We start from the raw sequence: 19951 nt of genomic DNA on the forward strand, positions 1-19951 counted from the left end.
CTTGCCGAGTAATTTCCATTGCGCTGAGCACCTGATTTTTCAAAAATTATTTTCAGACGCTAATATGAGGATTTTTGCAACTGAAAATTATATTGGTGTCAAAACCGGCGGTTTAAAAAATTCGAACAAGTGTGTTCATTGTTGGACTAAATGGTGGATAGAAGAAATCGGAAATGCTTATAAGTGAAGAGCGCTGAAGGAGAGGTCGAGGGGAAGGAGTGCGCTCCCTCCCCTCCGTATTTCAAGCTACGAGGCTATGAGCGAAGGAGCAAGGGAAGAACACGTCCGATCTTGCATGTGACGTCGTTGCCTTTAAAGCGAAGGGGCGAAGGCGCAGCAATGTGATATACGCAGTTTGCGTTGCCTGAAGTTTCCAGTTCGTCTCGTCTTGTTTGAATGCGCTTATGCTACGCTTGTTTCTTCCGAAATTGGGCTGTTTGGACTATGTTGAATATTAATAGCCTTGTATTAGCTATAAATCTTTGTGTCAATCAATTAGAGCTCAAAAAACTTAAATGCTGTCAGATATACGTCGCGTTAGGTCTAATTCTTTTTAGAACCTCGTGCCTGTCATACAATTGCTGAAAGATATCGAGATATCTTCGAGCTCAGAAGGTGACTCACCTACCATTTGACCTCCAGAAACTTGGAGAATTGAACCTGGTAGGCCGAAAAAGGTCAGTTGGTGAAATGGGGTAGGGATGAAACACGTTTCCATTGTCCCCCTGTAGCTTGATATTTTCCTATTTTCCTGTGGAGTCTCGGCAGAGGCATTGGCTGATTGAGGGCCGAGTGTAGTTCCATTGCCCCTTGCACACACACCGATTTTGGACGGCCGGTAAAATATCGGCCGATATTTTACTGGCAAAGCGATGCTTGCACACACGCCGGATTTTTACCGGTCAAACGATAAGTTGCTATGTTTTTGAGCTGGCGCCGGCGATCCACAGTGACAATGGCTGGCAGCCAACCGGCATTTTGCCAGTGCCGGCGCGTGGTGGGTACGTGTGCAAGCTCCAATGCTCTCCCATTGTTCACTATTGGAATATGGATGGCCGATATTTTACCGGCCGTCCAAAATCGGTGTGTGTGCAAGGGGCCTTAAATCTACGACGTGGTTATTATCCTACAGCGCTGAGATTGCCCCGATTGTTGTCCAATCTCTTGGGAAGGTTCATGCTATGTGCCTGTCGTGTTTTGCCTTAAAATTAACACGGCTGCAATTCTATTGCAATACTCCTGCGAGAGCTTTTAAACAAAATTGTTCGTGAGTAGGACAAGCAACGTAGAGCCATGGCGTTTGCGAAGAGAGGATCGGAACTCTTTCTACTCCCTCTTATGCCGCTATGACCGCCGCAGTTATCAAAATTTCCTCTTTCAAATAGTACTGAAAGAGGAAATTTCGATAACTGTCGAAATTCCAGGCATACGTCTGCAACACCACAAGATAGGATAAAAAAAATGCCGCAAATTTTTTTTTCTTTATAGTTTCGATCCTCAAAATAGGGGTGCGCCTCTTACACACGCTTATACGGTAATATCATAAAGCGAGGGTCTAATGTACTTCATGACTCAACATCAAGAAGTAATCAAAATAGTGCAGGGGGGTAGAGACTTTGTCTCACATGCAAAAACTTCCTCCATGGGCCAATCCATTAACCAGTTGGAAAAAGTGACCCTCTCTCTCAGCTCACTGTGTGTTTTACTCTTGGCTTTGAGTGAGAGTTCAGCAGCATTGTCTATTTGCCATTCTGGTGACTCACCGCGTCGCTGTGAGTCACCAGAATTACTGCCACACTTTGACACGTGAGCTTTTATCTCCGCTCTTTCACAGCCGCGTTAAATTTCTTTCAGCACTTTATTGATCCAGAATAGCACTTTGAAAATGTTTGGCACCTGGATGGTAAGCTCTTTCTGTCCAGGAATGAACATGACTTCTGAGCTCAAAACCATACATATTTAGAGGTGAAAATTTGTATTTCAGTTAAGTTTATCTTCCAATTTTATTCAACAGCACTTAGTTCAAAGAAATATTTCTTACAATTTTAAAGTCAGTAATCTTAACACCCTCCTAAAATACGTGAGTAGAAATTAAAGAAAATATGTATACCTGGCCCTCAAGGGTAATCCAATTTTAGAACAATGCACTTACCTCTAGAACAGACTTTTCTGAAGTAATGGAATAAACATTTGAGCTTTTCAACTGCTATCTGAGCCTTGGGCTTCCACTTATGGCCTTGAAATAACCTGAAAAGATAAGATAAAAAATAATACCTTAAAATAATGAAAACCTGTTCCACAAGGATTTCAAAAAGTTTCTTCCCCAAACAAAAACCAATGGAATAGGTAATGTGTGCTGCCTCAGTACAAATTGGAATGAACAATGAGTGCATTCAGGGGGTGGGAGGGAGTGGTCAGAGCTTATGCTCAGCATGATAGTGTACTTAGCACATTCTCAGTGTCCTCGAATGGAAAAAGTTGAGTGGGTGGTAAGCAGGGGCCTTTGAATCATCCAGCAACTTACCATTGGTGGAGGTCCGTCAAAGTGGTTTTATTTTTTGCTAAAATTCGTTTTAAAACTACAGCACACTCCCGATCATCCTAATGGGCTATGATGTGGAGAGGTGGCACGAATAATCAGAAAACACGGATAACCCAAACGCTCACTTAATTTTCTTGTTATGTTCATGAATACGTAAATCAAACAATGAATTACTATTTATGCACTTACATAATCTGGTATTTAGAGTGCTTCCTGGACTCATTGAGAGCTGTCTTTGCCTTACCGCAATATTTTTGGCGGATATAATGTGATTGTACTTGTATGCCTCCTACTCCATATAAGACCTGGTTTCAAAAGGCATCCTTGGCTGTGTGATCAAGGATACAGAAAAGAGGTTTGCAAGAATGCTTCAAAAACTCTGCATGACTTCGGAAACTACACAGTCAGGCACCACGCCACGTAGTTGCGTCACAAGTTGCCCCGGTTGCAACTGCTGAGGGATGCGAGTCTGTGATCACAGAGCACAGTCACACACTGCGAGTAGAGGATTCCGTTTATGCAAATAATTAAATTTTATAAGAGGGAATTTTAAAAGAAATAATAAGCCCGATAGAGTCTATTATTAAAATGCATGATTCTGGTGATTCTGCATCCAATTTTTCTTTTTATAAAGAGCGTGGAAAACACCATGGAAACATACATGGTTTAGAGGAAATTAGATACCCAACACCTATGCTACCAGGAATGCATCATTTGCACTATACGCGTACGGGAGTATTTTATTTTAGTCTCTCCTGTAATTACACTTACATACATGGCTCTTTTTTTAATGATATAATATCTCTATGTTTTGTGTAGTTTATAAATGCATTTTAGAGTACATTTAAGTTTTTACATTGATTTTGAGCAAAATTGCAGGAATCTTTCATATATTGCTATTGAACTGTACATAGAATAACATGCTATGAAATAACAAATACAAAAGGCGCCATCATTTAGAATAGTGGGGTAATAGGGAAGTACACTAGTGTTTCAAATGCACCAAACACATTTTTTAAATTAGAGTTCAGAATAACATAATGTCGTAAAACCACAGTTTAAATCCTAATAGTGAATACTTGATTCGAGATGACCGTCCGAAATATGGAAAAATTCAAAGGCCGCTAAAACGGGTGTCCATGTTGAATATTGGCCGTGACGTCACAAGGCAGTAGCAGAAGGCAGCTTTTACGCCGTTTAGTTATACCACTATTATTGCATAGAAAAATTACAGAATTTGAGGGTATCCGTTTTTTGCTGTCATAAAATATTTTCATAATATATATGTGGCTGCTTCTCTTTTGAGTAAATGACTTCATCATTGCGTAATATATTAATATTCATTTACGTGTCAAATTCAAGTTTGGAAAGAGTGGTACGAATAGCACATTGAATCTTTAATAAATAGATGAAGGTATTTATTTTTCGCTGGGTATATTTTGGCACAATGCCGTTTATCATGCCAAAACTTTTTTGTAAGAACCGAGTCAAACTAATAAACCTATTTCAGACGTTTCCTGCAAGACTTATTCATTGCGTATGTATTCACGCCGGCCGGAACGTTCGCCCTTCGCAACTAGAATCATGGGATGTTAGCCTTATTTCCGTGCTGGCTGGTTGCTGCAATGGTTCGCTGTCCAGGATGGGTTCAAGAAAAGATAATCTTGGTTGGGAGAAGGAAAATTCCAACGATTTATAAATGGTATACCAAACTTTGATGTATTTATGGTCACTGAATTTTTGAAAAAGGAGGACAGGTTCAACGTTCCATAGAAATGCGAGACGTTAAGGCTAACAAGGGGAGACCACGTACCTTGCTCCATCTTTTTCAATTAGGGCCTTAGTTAGGCTGTAATTAATTAATTTTAGATACGGTGACTACAAGGGTTGGTGTACGCTAAAATGTTAATTTTTTCTTTGCTTATACTGACCAACTTCCACATTAAAAATGAAAACCACTCTTGCAAGAGCACATACCATTTAAGGCTCGCGGCAAGCAACAATATGCGTACAGACATAATTAATAAGAACACAAAGCGAATATAAAATGCCATATATCTCGAACACTTGTCATTCACATTACTCCAAAGGGAGTTTACTTACTCAGTACCTACCTCAGTACCTTGTACTCAGTACCTACCAGTTTACCTCAGTAGCAGTGCTAAAAGAACCATTCCGAAATATAATTTCAATTAACAAATAGGATGAAATAAAAGTTGATAACCCTGGACCGGGCGCGCTGGCGTATAAAATACGTTAATCTTTGAAAACCAAGGATTTCAACATGGTACGTACATCCTGGGCTAGAATGGTCTCCTGCAATGTACTTTGTGTATCCCTGCAATGTACTTTGACTGCCTACATTGCGAGTTTTCAAAGTTCGAGGTATTGTAGCTAATTTTTTAAATCAGCAAGATGAACCCGTCACCAGTGGAGTACAAATTACGCCGCGCGACCTGCCGTTTACCTTTATATCTGTATCACCTATAAATGTACTGATTTCAACAAATAAAGATTAACTTTAACAAAAATCGTTTGTTATCATAAATGCACATATCATGGGCAAAGTACGCATTTTGCCCGGTCGTGTAAAATAACAGTCGCGCCATAATTCTTTAACCAAACTACTTTCAGTTTATAAATTACGTAGGTCTACGCGGAAGATGCTATATATGGCTCAAACACTTTCTGATGTGACTGAGGTAGCTATTAAGTAAATTATTATAATATAAATATCAATTTGATCTTACAATAACTTCAAATGAACTTCAAAACAAAATATCATCGATAGGTAAGAGTCAGGAGCAGCCTTGAACCACTTATTCCGTATAGCTTGTGCTTATGGCACGGGAATGAATATCTTCTCCAGGCTTTTGTTTCGACGTCGAGATGAAATTTGGAACAAAAAATCATTTATAATTCTATTTTGAAATCATGTTTTCGGTACTAGACGACATTTTTAGGAAGCAAACTCCACCGATTCCCGAAAACTCTCGCCGCGCTAAAGAAGGCGACGGAATACAGCTACACTCCACTGGTGACTACTGCCTTGTGACGTCACATCTCAATCAAGATGGAGGCACTGTGTTTCAGCGCAACATGAAATTTTCTGACTTTCAAAACGTTTTAAAGTGCATACCCCAGATGCAGGAAATAAAAGTGACTATACTAATGTTTCTTTTTTAGGCTAAACTTTCAAATTCAACAATAAAAAAAAATTAGCGCACTTCCCTATTGCAGTTATAAAATAATAAAATTTATGACTTCAACTTTTATCCCTGCACTCAAATAATAAACAAGAATTTTTTTTTCTTCCCACCAACAGCTCTGCGGTGTAACTCAGTTACCCCACAAATCAAAATTGAAGTTTTCAAAAAAAATTTAAATGTAAAAAAAAATCAAACGTCCTCTAAATAAAAACGAAGTGGTTGAACTAAAATAAAAAAATATCAAATGGACAAAATTAAAAAATTATATACAGCAAATAATTTATAACATTACAAATAATTAAATAAATAAATAAATTACCCCGCACAGTCACGGAAGAGTTAATGAAAAGATAATTCATTCAGTAATGGCGCATATTGTTACATATACATTTAAATAAATGATTGGATAGCTTTATTGGAAGTTTCTATAATTTGTCAATAATGCATCACATGGTTTAAGGAGGAAACAATATACCATTGGAGCCCATGCAGTAAAATAAATGTAGAGCACTATAAATTGACACAACATCACAGAAACCTTGGAATAAAATTTTGGACGCTGCCTTACCTGTTGAAGTTAATGTCAGGGAATGTGGAGTACTCGGATGGCTCACGGGCTGTGTTCCTGCGGGGAAACGTGCAGAAGAATGCATTGGCCAGTAGGGAGGCCACCTGCTTCTGCGTCAGTGAGATCGATGCTGGCTGTCGACGCCTCAGCAGGGGGATAGGGCTCTGAACGAGGGCGGGAAGTGAGAGGGCCAAATGCACCATGCCCGGAAGGATGCTCTCAAAGAAGTACTCCCCCTCCGACGAATCCAGCACCTACACAAACAAAAGAGAATCAGATGCACATGCTCATCCATTCTCCTCGCAAAAGCAGAACAATTCAACCACAGAATATCCCTTTGGTGATTCTATTAGGGCAACCCATTCCTTTTTCAAACAAGATGACACTCCTTTGAGTCAACTGACATACAGACAAATCTTTCAACATGGAAACTCCTAGGCAATCCTGGCCTCATACTTGCATGCGGAGCAGTTCATCCAATTGGGCAGCACATAAGAGGAAAATGGACACAACATAAAGGACATTAGGAAGAAAATTGTGTTCATCATCATCACTGGTCAACAATCCTAGGATTGGTTTGATGCAGCTCTCCACTCAGTTCTCCTATCAGCTAATCTTTTCACACCTACGTATTTCTTCTCTTTCACATCCTTCTTTACTTCTTCCATATATTTTGCTCGAGGTCTTCCTTTTCCGTTCTTGCCTTCCACTTGTCCCTCGACGATAGTCTTCATCAGGCCATCATGTCTCAAGATGTGACCTATAAGGTTGTTCCGTCTTCTTGTTAAGGTTTTCATGAGGCTTCTCTTCTCTCCTACTCTTCTTAGGACTTCCTCGTTACTAACTTGGTCGATCCATTTGATTTTCATCATTCTTCTGTAGCACCACATTTCGAAGGCCTCTATCCTTGCTTTCTCAGCTGCTGTCATTGTCCATGCCTCACTTCTGTATAGGAGCATACTCCAAATGTAGGTTTTTATAAATTGTTTCCTTACTTCCAAATTTAAGTTTCTCGCTGTAAACTCGCTGCTGTCTCTCTTTTGGTGGAGTGCTCTCTCCGCTTGGGCTATTCTGCTGATAATTTCTTTCTTGCTTCTTCCGTCGCTAATTATCCTGCTACCAAAATAACAGAATTCGTCCACCTCCAATAGAGTTTGGTTCCCTATTTTAATGTTAGTCTTGACTAATCCTTTCCTGCAGCATACTAATATCTTTCTTATTTTTAATAAGCTCTGTGGGGATATCATCATTTCCAGACGCTTTATTTATCCGAACGTCTCTTACAGCCGCATCAAATTCTGATCTTAAAATTGGGATCCCATGTCATCCTCATCTACTTCCCTCTCGTTTACAATAGCATTCGTTCTTAGGCTGCTTCCTTTGTACAAATCTTCCTTCCATCTCTTCCCTTTGTCTTTGTGTTCAATCATTAGTTCTCCCTTTTTGTCCCTAAGGGTATTACATCTTACACCCCTTTCCTTAAAGTGGTTCCTCACTATCCTATGGGTAGCCTCTACTTTTCGACACACAAGATTGTTTTGTACATCTTCCAATATTTTTCATCCATGCTTCTCTTGCCTTCCTCGCTTTATGACATATCTCATTCCTTATTCTCTCGTAACAAATCTACCCTTCCTGTTTTCACAGCCTTTTAATTTCTTCTTTCTTCAATGAGATTCAATTCTTCCCGCATGATCCATGGTTTTTTCACAGTGACTTTTCTTTTACCAAGAACTTCGTCAGCTGCTGTCTGCAGACCACTTCTAATGGTTTTCCAACTCTCTTTACCACTGATTTATTGGTTGTATCCCAGTCCATTCTCTTTTTACAGCTTCTTTGAAGCCAGTCTATGCTGAAACTCCTTCAATTTCTAAACCTGCCAAATGTTTTTCATGGCTTTCTTCATTTTTTTGCATTTTAGGCAGCATTTTATCATCACTAAATTATGGTCACCATCGATATATGCCCCTGGGTGGCTTTTGCAGTCCTTCAAAATTGCGTTAGCGAAGATATATGAATAGGAGGGAACTGATGAGATAATCGTCATGTAAGAGTAAAAAGGAAAGACTAGTGAAGCATTTGATCTGGTGCGTTGCACTTAGTGTTCAAGATGTGGGTAGCACAGTAGAAAGGAGATGGTGAAATTGTCAGATTAGCACAGGAATGACAAAGTGCTGGACATGGTGGGTGAGGGGAATTACCTTCTAGATGAAATATGAAGAGCACATAGGGTTTGGATTGAACAAAGATGGAATGTTAAAAGTCATGTAAGACAGTGGAATCTGAGGTAAGTGAAGGAGGGGAAAGAAGAAAATAGGGTATATAGATAGAATGAAAGGAAGCAGGCCTTATTTTGAGGGGAACAGGCTAGGAAATTTGTAAAATGCTCCATGACCTTAATCAATAAAATACATACATAATAAAATTATACCCTTGGAAACTATGAAACCCCATGCACATATTAAACCCCACAGACTGGGAGTTAATTTTAAATGTTGACTTTATGTAAATGAGGAAACTTGGATTGAAGTAGGGATGTGCACCACAACGGATACACCAACTGATTTTGTGAAATTTTACCCTCTGGTCTCTTCGATAACAAGAGAAGCTTTACTGTAAGATTATTACTAGACAATATGCCATATTTTCAGACACATACATTTGTAGATCCTGTGTTAATGTAATGGAGGGTGATAAATCTGGTTGACCGTTGACCACAAGATGATTGACATGGGAGGAATTATTAAAAGGACTCAATGTCTCCATTCTTCCAGTAGTACCATGTCAGTTGTTGGTTTAAGACAACAGTTTCCCTGGCCCTACAACCAGTGTCTTCAGGTCGAAGATGCTGGTCCACGTTTCTCGTCCTCCTTATATACGGGCTCAGTCCCGCCAGTTGTGGCTCCTGCTGTCTCACTGGCCAGTTTAATCAGTCTCCTCTAATTGGCATCCAAGTGGTAGCCATCGTCCCTATTAAAAGAGTCCATCGCGGCTATCTCAATTGATTCTCGGATAAGTCTGGGATAATATAAGCCTGTGATTTTGAAAGCCTTGATAACTACTTGATCAATATTAATTGGCCCCAAATACTCTCTAATCAAAATATTGATAACGCGACTCACTCATTTTACAGTGTCCTCCACAATGCTATCCAACTCTACACTCCTATCATTCACATCAAAAGTAATGGCTTTCCAAAATGGTTCTCTGCTGAGCTCAGAAATTTAATATGTCTTAAGAAGCTGCATCATCAAACGTTTAAAAGAACTGGGAGTCATTTAGACTATGCAAAATTTTCTGAAATCAGAAGGAAGTGCAAAATCCTATCTAAAGAGTGCTACTCTAAGTATATGGACGAGGTTCAATCATCCATTTCACATAATACTAAATATTTCTGGACTTATGTCAAGAATACCAAACAGATGGACAAATTTCCTCACCACATGACCTACGACAATATGATTGCTGAAAATTATAAAGAAATAGCTGACCTATTTGCCTCCTGTTTTGTCAAAGTCTACAGCAATCAACAGCCTGACAACTTAGTTATACCTAACTATGACACAACACTCAATCTGAGCAAGCTTCACATTTCTTGTGAAAACATTATCAGCAAACTGTCTCATCTAGATCTAACAAAGGGTACTGGCCCTGATAACATTCCTGCAATCGTCCTAAAAAGTTGTCGTCATTCATTAGCCTATCCTTTGTTCATATTGTTTAATAAATCCCTGGAAAGTGGCACAGTCCCAAGTGCACTAAAGACCAGTTATGTTGTACCCATCTTCAAAAGCGGAGATAAAACTGATGTGTCGAACTACAGACCAATTATAATTCAGTCTGTAATAACCAAAGTTCTTGAGAGCATAATTGTAGACAAAATAGCTCCTGACTTAAACTCGCTGATAGTGGAAGAGCAACATGGATTTCGGCCAGGTCGTTCCACTGTAACTAACCTCCTAACATATCAAGAATACATAATAAATTCCATGTCCCAGCACTCTCAGGTTGATTCAATCTATACAGATTTTTCAAAGGCATTTGATAAAATTAATCATAAAATTCTAATTGCTAAACTAAAAGCATATGGTATAAGTGGTCAACTTCTAGCCTGGGTTGAAAGTTACCTACATGATAGGAACTTGTATGTTAAAGTGAGCGGAGTTCTGTCCTCTGTCTTCACTGCCAATTCTGGTGTACCACAAGGGTCACATTTGGGGCCACTTCTGTTCCTAATGTATATTAATGATATCAACTTCCCCCTGCATCCATTCAAGTACTTACTATATGCTGATGATTTAAAAATTTATGGCTGTATCCGATCACTTGAGGATTGTAAGAAATTGCAAAATTGTCTCTACAAATTTGAAAAATGGTGTAATGATAACCTCATGGTACTAAACGCATTAAAATGTAATGTAATAACCTTTCATAAAATTAAGTCTCCAATTATGTACGACTATAGCTTAAATAATGCTACTATCTCTAGAGTTAGTAGAATATGTGACTTAGGTGTTACATTTGATTCATCCCTGACATTTCAGTATCATATCCAATCCATAGTCATAAAAGCTACTAAAACAATGGGTTTCATATTCAGAATTTCAAGAGATTTTGATAATATTCATACTTATAAGATCCTCTATTGCACTTTAATCCGCCCTATTCTTGAGTATGCCTCTATTGTATGGTCCCCGTTCTATAACATTCACATCAAAGCTATTGAGAGTGTGCAACGCAGATTCATAAGATTAGTATCCTACAGATTTTATATCCTCCCTATTATTTATGACCTAACACTATCCCTTCTTAATCTGTTACCTTTGGCAACCCGTCGATTACACCTGGACATAACATTCCTTCACCGTCTACTGCATGGAGACATTGACTCTATTCATCTGGTAGAAATGATCCCTTTCCATGTCCCCACTTTAAACACTAGGCAAACATTCATGTTTTCACTCCCTCATTCTAATAGAAATTACGCCTTCCACTCACCCTTAACCAGAACTATGCGGAGCATTAACTACAAATGTAGTAACATTGACCTTTGTAATTTAAATCCAAAGAATTTAAAGAGAAAACTACCTTTGTTTGTGCATTGACTTAAATAATTTGTTCTTGTGTATAATGATAATGTCTATTTCCACTGTTTAAGAGATATGTGACTGTTCAATCTATTATTCTTAACTACTGTGTTTATTTTTTCTATTGTTGGTTTTTACAGCAAGTTTATACGATTATTACTGTATTTTTAAGAGCTTAAAAATATTTCATTCTTATGATAATTGTACATTTTTGTAATTGGGTAATTTTCCCGTCAATAAACCATTAAACCAACCAATAAACCAATATCTGCCTCCTTTTCCTATTATCCTGGCTTTGCCAAAAATGTCATGTCCTAGGGTCCAGGCATGTTCTGATGTGGCCGACAGCTGGAATTGCATATTCTTCATGGCCCTTTGGTGGTCTTGTGAAGTTTTAACCTTCAGTGAACGACAAGTCTCACCAATTATGTAAGTTTTCCCGCAAGAGCCAAAAATAAAATCCAGTACGACCTTCATGAAGGTGTGTACAAGGTGCCTTGCCCTCCCATTTCACTTCAACTGAAACAGAGCATTGTCATGAAATTTTGGGTTGGGTGGTGGAACTTAATTGTCAAAAAATCATTTAAGATGGAGGATCTGACCTGAGAGGGAACTAATCAGCTCTTATTTACTAAGGATTAGGATTTCAAGCTGATAATTAGTCTTCCAAAATATGAAGATATGCCAGCATTAAAGAGTCATCAGCATGGAACTATAACGACACAACCTAAGATTGGAGGTCGTTTCTCACAACCATCAACCCAACTCTCAGCCTGAGACAGAAAAGCTCCAGGAACACCCACAAAATAAACACTAAATTTTAGTAAGATTAAAATTATAATTATATACACACTTCTTCAAAAAAGTAATGAAGGCCAGAAAAGTCCCACTTCTGACGGTATCTTGTGTTGTAAGACAAAATTGCATCTTCAAGTTCTCTACTGCAAGTTATCTCTTTTGATAACGCCTCTTTGACAAGTTCCCATCTTGGCTTCAGTACTTTACCACTGGGCTATAATTTTGGGAAAAGAAAGGAGAATAGTGTCAGTAAACACAAGTCTATGCTTCATTTATCATCAGCAAACAACAAATTTACAGGACGTGGTGACCCAAGTTTGAATTATATGCATTAAGACATTAATCCAGGCCGTATGAAGAACTATATTATAGTTACCGTTTCAATAGGATAAAGGCTGTGATTGGAAAATGGCATCCGAACATGATGGTTATCCCAACAATCTTTATTTGAGCCAACAAACGGGTCAGGAGGTTTTCCGCTGCATACTGGAAGCTAGAAAAAATTATTGGTCTCCGCTTAGCTGCTGATCAAATGTAAGTACAAACATTTTTTAATGTCATAAGAATTAATCTACCTACTCCTATTGCCATAATATAGCAGGCATACCTTAAATAAAACAGAATGAGATGCACTCGGTATAATAGGCGCCATAGAATTAGGACCAAAATGCTTGTAATTATCCCAGCTATCCTCCATAATATGTTCTGTCCGCGAATATGATGAAGAACTAAAATTTTCCGGACGATTTTCCTCTTCCAGTAGAACCTGAGATATATCCTCGTCTGATAGGCTATTATTTTCCATCACTTGCCGCTTTTTATCAGGAGGTTCTCCTTCTATCATATTATTTTCGAGGAGAAAACATAAAGGTGTATCACAAGATCACGCAGATATGACTTATCCTTTACTCCAATCTGAAAATAATCTCCGTATATCAGAAAACACAGCTCGTTTGTCCACCAGAGGCCTGTTTATAAATACAGAAAATGCTGAAAATTAGCAATATTCAGAACAAAACGGATAAATTCTGAAGATCCCACCAATTCCACCTATCCGCACCACAACAAAACGTCGCTGTATGTGTTTAGCTTGTTCGAATGTATGAGAAATTTAGAAAAAATTATTTATGAAAAATTCAGTGAAAATTAATGCGATTGGCCGCCCCTTGTTTTGATTAGTTAAAGGTGTCTGTCACTAACGTAAATATGTGTTTTGGAACTTTGAAAAGGCTGTGCCACTTTGGACCACTTACTGCTCTTGGTAAGAATGAATATGTAGCGGTTTGTTTATGTGTTAATTTTTTGAGAAACCTTTTTTAATCTCCTAAGATGATTCAACACATTCGTTTTGTGTTGGGTTCTCATTATTTGGGTTCCGTGATCCGTACGTGATGTTTATTAATTTTGAGCTATCATACATTTAGATGGTTTTCTAAATTTTAAGGTATCATCAAGAGTATATCCTTCATGGCAGTTCATTGCTGCTCTATGTGGTGGCCTCCATCAGCATCTCTCGGTGGTTCCCTTAATGTTGGCTGCTTCCTGATATTTAGTGCTCTTACTATTTATAATTTTTTGAGCTCTATTTACGAAGGACCTGGATTCCTTCCAGTTGGTTGGAAACCGGTGAGTATTTGGCGAATTTTTTGACATTTTACACAATTTTTGTCTTTAAGTTCGTTATCCTGAGTAAGAATATACTTTTTGAGCTTAGATTTACACAAATATTAATGCGCATTATGATTTACATTAATTTGATGCTGCTCATTTTCATTTACTCCTCAGAAGGATGAAGAAGACGCCGAATTTTTACAATATTGCGGAGTTTGTGAGGGTTACAAGGCCCCACGGGCTCATCATTGCCGAAAATGTAAGTTTAGAGCAATTCTTTGGCCTCCAATTTTCTTCTTCCATATATTATTGTATTTATGGTTCTCAAACTGCAGTTAAGCAAGTGGTCCCTGCAAGTCTATGGTCAACTCATTGCATTTGCAGAGTTATAAAAATAAATATTGTTTATGATTTTCAATAGTTTTACTTGTATAAGAATAAGCAGTATAATATATTTACTTGTATAAGTAATAAGCTGTCACTTCCCTTCCCTCGTAGCTGTAGAAATTTGCACCATTCTGCCGTTAAAGGTTTTTCAAGTTATTAATTGTCCGTAGTACTTGTAAAACTGGACTCAGACTTAAGCTGTTCAATTATTCACTCCTGATCAGTGGCATTACAATTTGGATTAGGTACCGATGGAAAAAGAATGGGAGAGCAATCATCAATGTAAAACCATTTTAATAATTTATGATGATATGTATATGTTGACACAGGAACAGAACTGGAATTATACCACTGGAGAGTAGGAGAGAGGTCCTAGAACTGAAACTTTTTTCATTTAAGAGACATTTCTCGACAAGATTAAGAGTTAGTAAAATTGGACACTGCAATATTTCCACTGAGTTTTATTTTGATACTTCACGCTTTGTTGCTACAAACATCATTATCAAGTGTAACGTAAGTCTTAAGAGTTTTTCCTTATACTGGTCTTGGTGCTTGAAGGGGAGGGGTGTGGGTGTCAATAAGAGGGGATATTGAGGGTTGTGGGGGAGAAGGGTCGTTTTTTAGGGTTTTGGAAGAGGAGCAGGGTGGGGTGGGGGGAAGAGAAAGGTTCCAGTTGCCCAGATGATCTTTTTCTCCTGGGGTTTGGAAGATCATCTGGATGAGGACTCCATCTGGACGACCACAATATGAAAGAAGACAGAGAAGGCGTGCGTAGTACCCTCACCCACCCTGGAACCTTTCTCTTCTCCCCCCCCCCTACTCCTCTTCTGAAACCGTAAAAAACGACCCTTTCTTCCACAACCCTCAATCTGTGACGTGATTTACATCGGCCAAACAGGGAGGAGTTTTTCCATCAAAGCGGCCGAGCACCAGATGTGTCATAGACAATTCACATTTGGCAAAACATTTTATAGACATGGGGCACAATAGTGACTTCACCCCAACTATGCTTCACTTTGAGGAGAAAGGATGGAGATAATATGCCCTGGAAGAGCTGGAGATATTAAGATACAGGGACTCATACTACCTCATCAATGACCACCTTTACCCTTCGTCCTCCCTCCACTTACTCTACCACCCACCCCTCCCACTGCGACGCCTAACCTAACTCCAAACCCAACCCCTACCTCCCCCTAACCAACGGCTCCCAGAAATTTCCCTACCCCTACCTTCTGCTATATAAACTGTCAATTTACCTGCATTTGTCACCTTGATAATGTTATTCGGTAACGAAACCATGTGGAGATAGCAAAGTTGTTGATCAATCTATTCCTTAGAATTATCAGATTATATAAGCGATTTTATTAATAAACTATCATGGCTGAAACTTGACTCTTGATGCAGGCTACATACTCATTTTCTGCCTTATCCAATTCTAAACACAAAAACACCTCCTTACCTATCATGCTTAGTTTATGCCTCAATTTATGAGTCTTGACACTTTCCACATGACAAATACGCAAGTGAATTGCAGTCTTGTTATCATACTTCATCATTGAACTGTCAATTATAAGAAATCACTTACCATTACTGCGTGCAGGGAATGCAATAGTCTTAACTTTTCCATGAGAAATTCATCATCTTTGGGATCCTTTAAGAGGAGGCTACACAAAGCACTTTTCACAGCAACACAAACTGGTTAAAATACATGACAATGAGCAGCGCCTATGACCAAGTGATATGGATCACTAAATATTGATATAGGCATACATATATGTATATGTTATGTGTGAAATAAATGACTTGGTAATGTTCCACAAAATTTTTATTGCTTCAACCCAGCATTTCAACTAGAATATATATGTAGTCATGACATATGGAGGTGACCAAATGGATCACCGTGAGCCATTTATGTACGCACATACAAACAGAGAGTGTAAGAAGGCAGAGGAATGGGAGGGAGTCAACAAGCGAGGGGAGCAGTCATTCACGCCTCATCTCTTCACTCCTTCCCATTCCTCTGCCTTTTCACATGCTCTCTTTGCATGTATACATATATGTATGTAATGGGCTTGCAGTTAATTACTTGCTCACCTTGATAATGACACTGCATTCTAGTTGAAATGCTGGGTTGAAGAATTAAAAGTTTTTGTGGAACATTACTGAGTGATTTATTTTCCACATAAGATGTGTGGTGTCCACCAAGTGAAGCCTGAGAACTTGATACGTATATGTATGTTGTATTTTGTATGTATCATAACATTAGTTTTCACTCAATAGGATTTTCACACCCCCTCCCCCCTCTTGTGTGGACATTTTCGTGCTGTGGGTTTTTTCGCTGAGGGATATTATGTACTCATTTGTCCTCATGTTTTTTCCTACAAATAGTAATATTTTTTCACACAAAATTCCTGCGATACTTGTTTATCTTGTTTGACATTTTGCTAATAGTGAATATTGTAATTGTGTATTATTCTATTGCAAATGTTTATTTACCTTTTAGTCTTAACCTCGCCTGAATAAAGGCATCAATTATTATTATTATCACCTACCCAAACCAACATTTGGGTTGATGGGCTGTGAAGTTATGCTCTGGTGAATTCCATGAATGTCCATCCATTTTCGGTGTTTACTCTTGAAATTCTTCTTTCCGTCGTACTATCTCTTTCTTTCAAAGGTGGCCGTTGTGTTCTGAAAATGGATCACCACTGCCCATGGATCAACAATTGCGTGGGCCACAGGAATCATGCACATTTTGCTGCATTCCTCTTGTTTGCTACGTGCGGATGCTTCCATGCTGCCATTATTTTCTCTTGTTCACTTATTCGAGCTTTCAATCGGGTAAGTTGATGCTTCTGGTGGGCCAATTTTTTTTCATCACAATTGGCCCATCCATTTGAGCGCTTGGCATTGGTGTACATATGTTCTTCCACATTTCTCTGATTACAGCCTCCTTCTTATGTTAGCTCAAATTCGCTGAGGGAAAAGGGGATGATTGTGCGTAGCTGAGCTGACGTGACTTTTGTACACAGTGGAATTCTCAAAAATGTTTGGGGATTGCTGTGGTGGGAGGAGTGTGCTATTTGTGCCATTGGTAACCCAATACAAATGTGACATATTTAAAATGTCCCTCAGAGCTTCATGTTATTTTCAATAGAGATATCTCAAGATGGAATCGATTTTGGCAATATCCGATTTTTACTCCAACTGAGTAATTTTTTGCATCTAATTCCCAAACCTCAAAATTATGCTACATATTTTTGGTTTGGCCTGGGACTTGTGACAAGTTAGTCAGTGAGTTTGCAGATTTTATTTCAACTGCAGGCCATGTAGACATAGCATATTTGTCCATCTTCATTAGCTTTGGTATGAAACATACTTGGAGGCTCGGAGGGATGCAGAGGATGGTAAAACTCAAAAAATTAGAAGACATGGTTGAACAGAGTATCAAAAACTTAATAAAAAACAAAAGGGGTCGAATAAAAAAATAATAAATCAGCTTACAGAACTGTGGTGGTGACGATACCAATTAATGACTCGGGGTAAAGGCGAGGTAGGAAACAGGGATGTTACCTTGGCAGTAAGAGGTAGCGGTGGTCAAAAAGAAAAGGTGCCTTTGGTCGCCTCCCGGGGGCAGCTCTCCTCACGGCCAAACACTCGACAAGAGCTCTTGCAAAATAATGCCCACTGCTCGTGGACAAGCATTCCCTTAAACATGTTTGGACCCATTTGCTACCACTAATTTTAGGCCCCTACTGACCGGAGGCCATTTCCTTTTGGTGGAGGATTTCACCACCTACCAAGCAGCTCAACCGATAGCATAGAGTGAGGCACGGCTCCAGTATTCCCGTTCATTCGACTGATTAATTGAATATGAGGGTGGTTGTGTATTTGGAAACAATATTACATACATGCAACACAGCCATTTTCTTGTCCTCTTATACTTAAATCATAACTGATTAATTCCTGCAGTCCCATGGTCTTAAGGCTGTTTTACACGTTACACGGAATTGCACAATCTGACGTACGTGCAAAGGCGCAATCAAAATTGCGTCGTGTGAAGCGGTGAATTGCTAGAACACATGCGAGAATGCATGGATGCGAGACGGCAAAATAGCCCCTGTTCTAATTTTGTTCATGCATTCGCGCAATTCCACGCCATTTTAGAAATAAATGCAGCTCTAACCTGCACAATTCCGTGCCCCGTGTAAAACGGCCGTTAGAAACGATTTTGAATGTCATACTTCGTTCATCAGGAGTTTTATAAAGTTGGGTATCAGTGGTTGTTGATGTTCTATTTTATATCGGGTTAATAGTATCATGTAAATGTCGGTTTAATGAAAGGTGCTTCACAAAAAAGCAGTTTTACTCTGGGCAAATTGATTAGAGAGAACCTAGGATATAGACACCTGATAATGAAAGAAAGGTTTCCATGGGAAAAATCTTTTGAGTCCTTAATTTCAAGATGAAGGAGGTACATAAATACGTATATGTATTGCTCCCACAAAGGTTTTTTATCAAAAACAAATTTTTGAGATGCCAACTGGTATTGATATTGCCTATGTGGATACTGCATCGTATTGTTTGGGAATTTCCTTAACCTTCCTTGAGATTATCTGACTGATAGTGATTGTGGTGGCCTGGAACGGAGCATACATATACGAATGCATGAACTAAATTAGAACAAGGTCTATTTTCTGTTCATGCATTGGCACAAGTTGGGTGGTTACACAGTGCATTTTTGCATTCATTCATGTGTTCATGCATGTAGACATTGACTTGTATGAGTTAATGTACCGTGTACACAGCCCTTTGGTTAATAGCTAACATTTGGTATGCTTTCAAAGCTCTTCCTTCCAAAGGGTGTTACCAGAATTGCAGGAGGCTGTATTTAGTCCTTTGCTTAAAAATACAATGGGACACCGACGTCAACGAGGGGGAATACTTCACTGGGACAGAGGGGGAAGGGGCTTTGGTTCCAAGTCACTACAAGCTGAGTATTTTATGGGTGGGAAATCACTGGATGTAATGGTGGGCGTTGTGGGGAGGGAGGGGGTTCTCACGAGATGGCAATGACCTCATGTGACCACGAGTCCCATGCTGCATCAGTCCCCTGGAGTTGTCCCTCCCACCTTCTCAAGCTTCTGAGCACAAAAATGCTGCACTTTAAATTGGCCCCTGCCAACGGCTTAGTGGTGCTGCGAATCTCCTCTCTGTGAGATTGTTGAAGGTGTCCCAGATTCTTATGCTCCCAAACACCAAAGATACTGTGTTACAAGTGAGTACCCACCTACAGCCTCATTCGTATCATCTTGTATCTCCCCTCAGCAAGACTTAATTTGAGATGCTCGAACACAATTGAGGGTGGCTCAGAGCACCAAGATGCAGGACTCCCAATTGGCACTCCCTCCTGTCAATTTTACCTCATGTCATATTTAGCGTCTTCTTTCGAGAGGACCTCGTGTATAATTCTACCTCAGGCATATTTCTTACCTATTTATATATCCTTAGAAAAAATGGTACAGGGGGTTTAGAAGGCAGTGTCAGTGGGAGGGGGCCACTATCAGTGGGGATTGCCGAACAGGGGGTCCCTTCCCATGCCTCTCAATCATTGTTCATTTCAATTCACCGGCAATTCTATTCCCATGCACAATATTACTCAGTCACATATGCTGCAATTCACTTTGCGCTCTTCGGCGTGCTGGGGCCTTAAGGTGGAAGGGGAAGGAATGAAGTGGAGGGGGGAATG

The 19951-nt window shown here is 39.2% G+C and overlaps 2 protein-coding genes across 2 annotated transcripts in view; one reads left to right on the plus strand and one right to left on the minus strand.

Annotated features, from left to right (window-relative positions):
- Nucleotides 1–13277, minus strand: part of LOC124160078 (poly(ADP-ribose) glycohydrolase) — a 61059-nt gene extending 47782 nt beyond the window's left edge. Inside the window, exons 1-5 of the mRNA XM_046535796.1 lie at nucleotides 12812–13277; nucleotides 12581–12697; nucleotides 12260–12418; nucleotides 6320–6573; nucleotides 2153–2247 (exon numbers count right to left, since the gene is read on the minus strand). Of these exons, the coding sequence (XP_046391752.1) occupies nucleotides 2153–2247; nucleotides 6320–6573; nucleotides 12260–12418; nucleotides 12581–12697; nucleotides 12812–13048 (862 nt within the window). The 5' untranslated portion in view covers nucleotides 13049–13277. The remainder of the gene's footprint in view (nucleotides 1–2152; nucleotides 2248–6319; nucleotides 6574–12259; nucleotides 12419–12580; nucleotides 12698–12811) is intronic.
- A 91-nt stretch (nucleotides 13278–13368) lies between these two features.
- LOC124160079 (palmitoyltransferase ZDHHC6) overlaps nucleotides 13369–19951 on the plus strand; it is a 31040-nt gene continuing 24457 nt past the window's right edge. Inside the window, exons 1-4 of the mRNA XM_046535797.1 lie at nucleotides 13369–13465; nucleotides 13649–13830; nucleotides 13990–14074; nucleotides 16880–17043. Coding sequence (XP_046391753.1) covers nucleotides 13411–13465; nucleotides 13649–13830; nucleotides 13990–14074; nucleotides 16880–17043 — 486 coding nt within the window. The 5' untranslated portion in view covers nucleotides 13369–13410. The remainder of the gene's footprint in view (nucleotides 13466–13648; nucleotides 13831–13989; nucleotides 14075–16879; nucleotides 17044–19951) is intronic.

The sequence above is a fragment of the Ischnura elegans genome, chromosome 6 (genome assembly GCF_921293095.1).
Source record: "Ischnura elegans chromosome 6, ioIscEleg1.1, whole genome shotgun sequence".
In the NCBI taxonomy this organism is placed as follows: domain Eukaryota; kingdom Metazoa; phylum Arthropoda; class Insecta; order Odonata; family Coenagrionidae; genus Ischnura; species Ischnura elegans.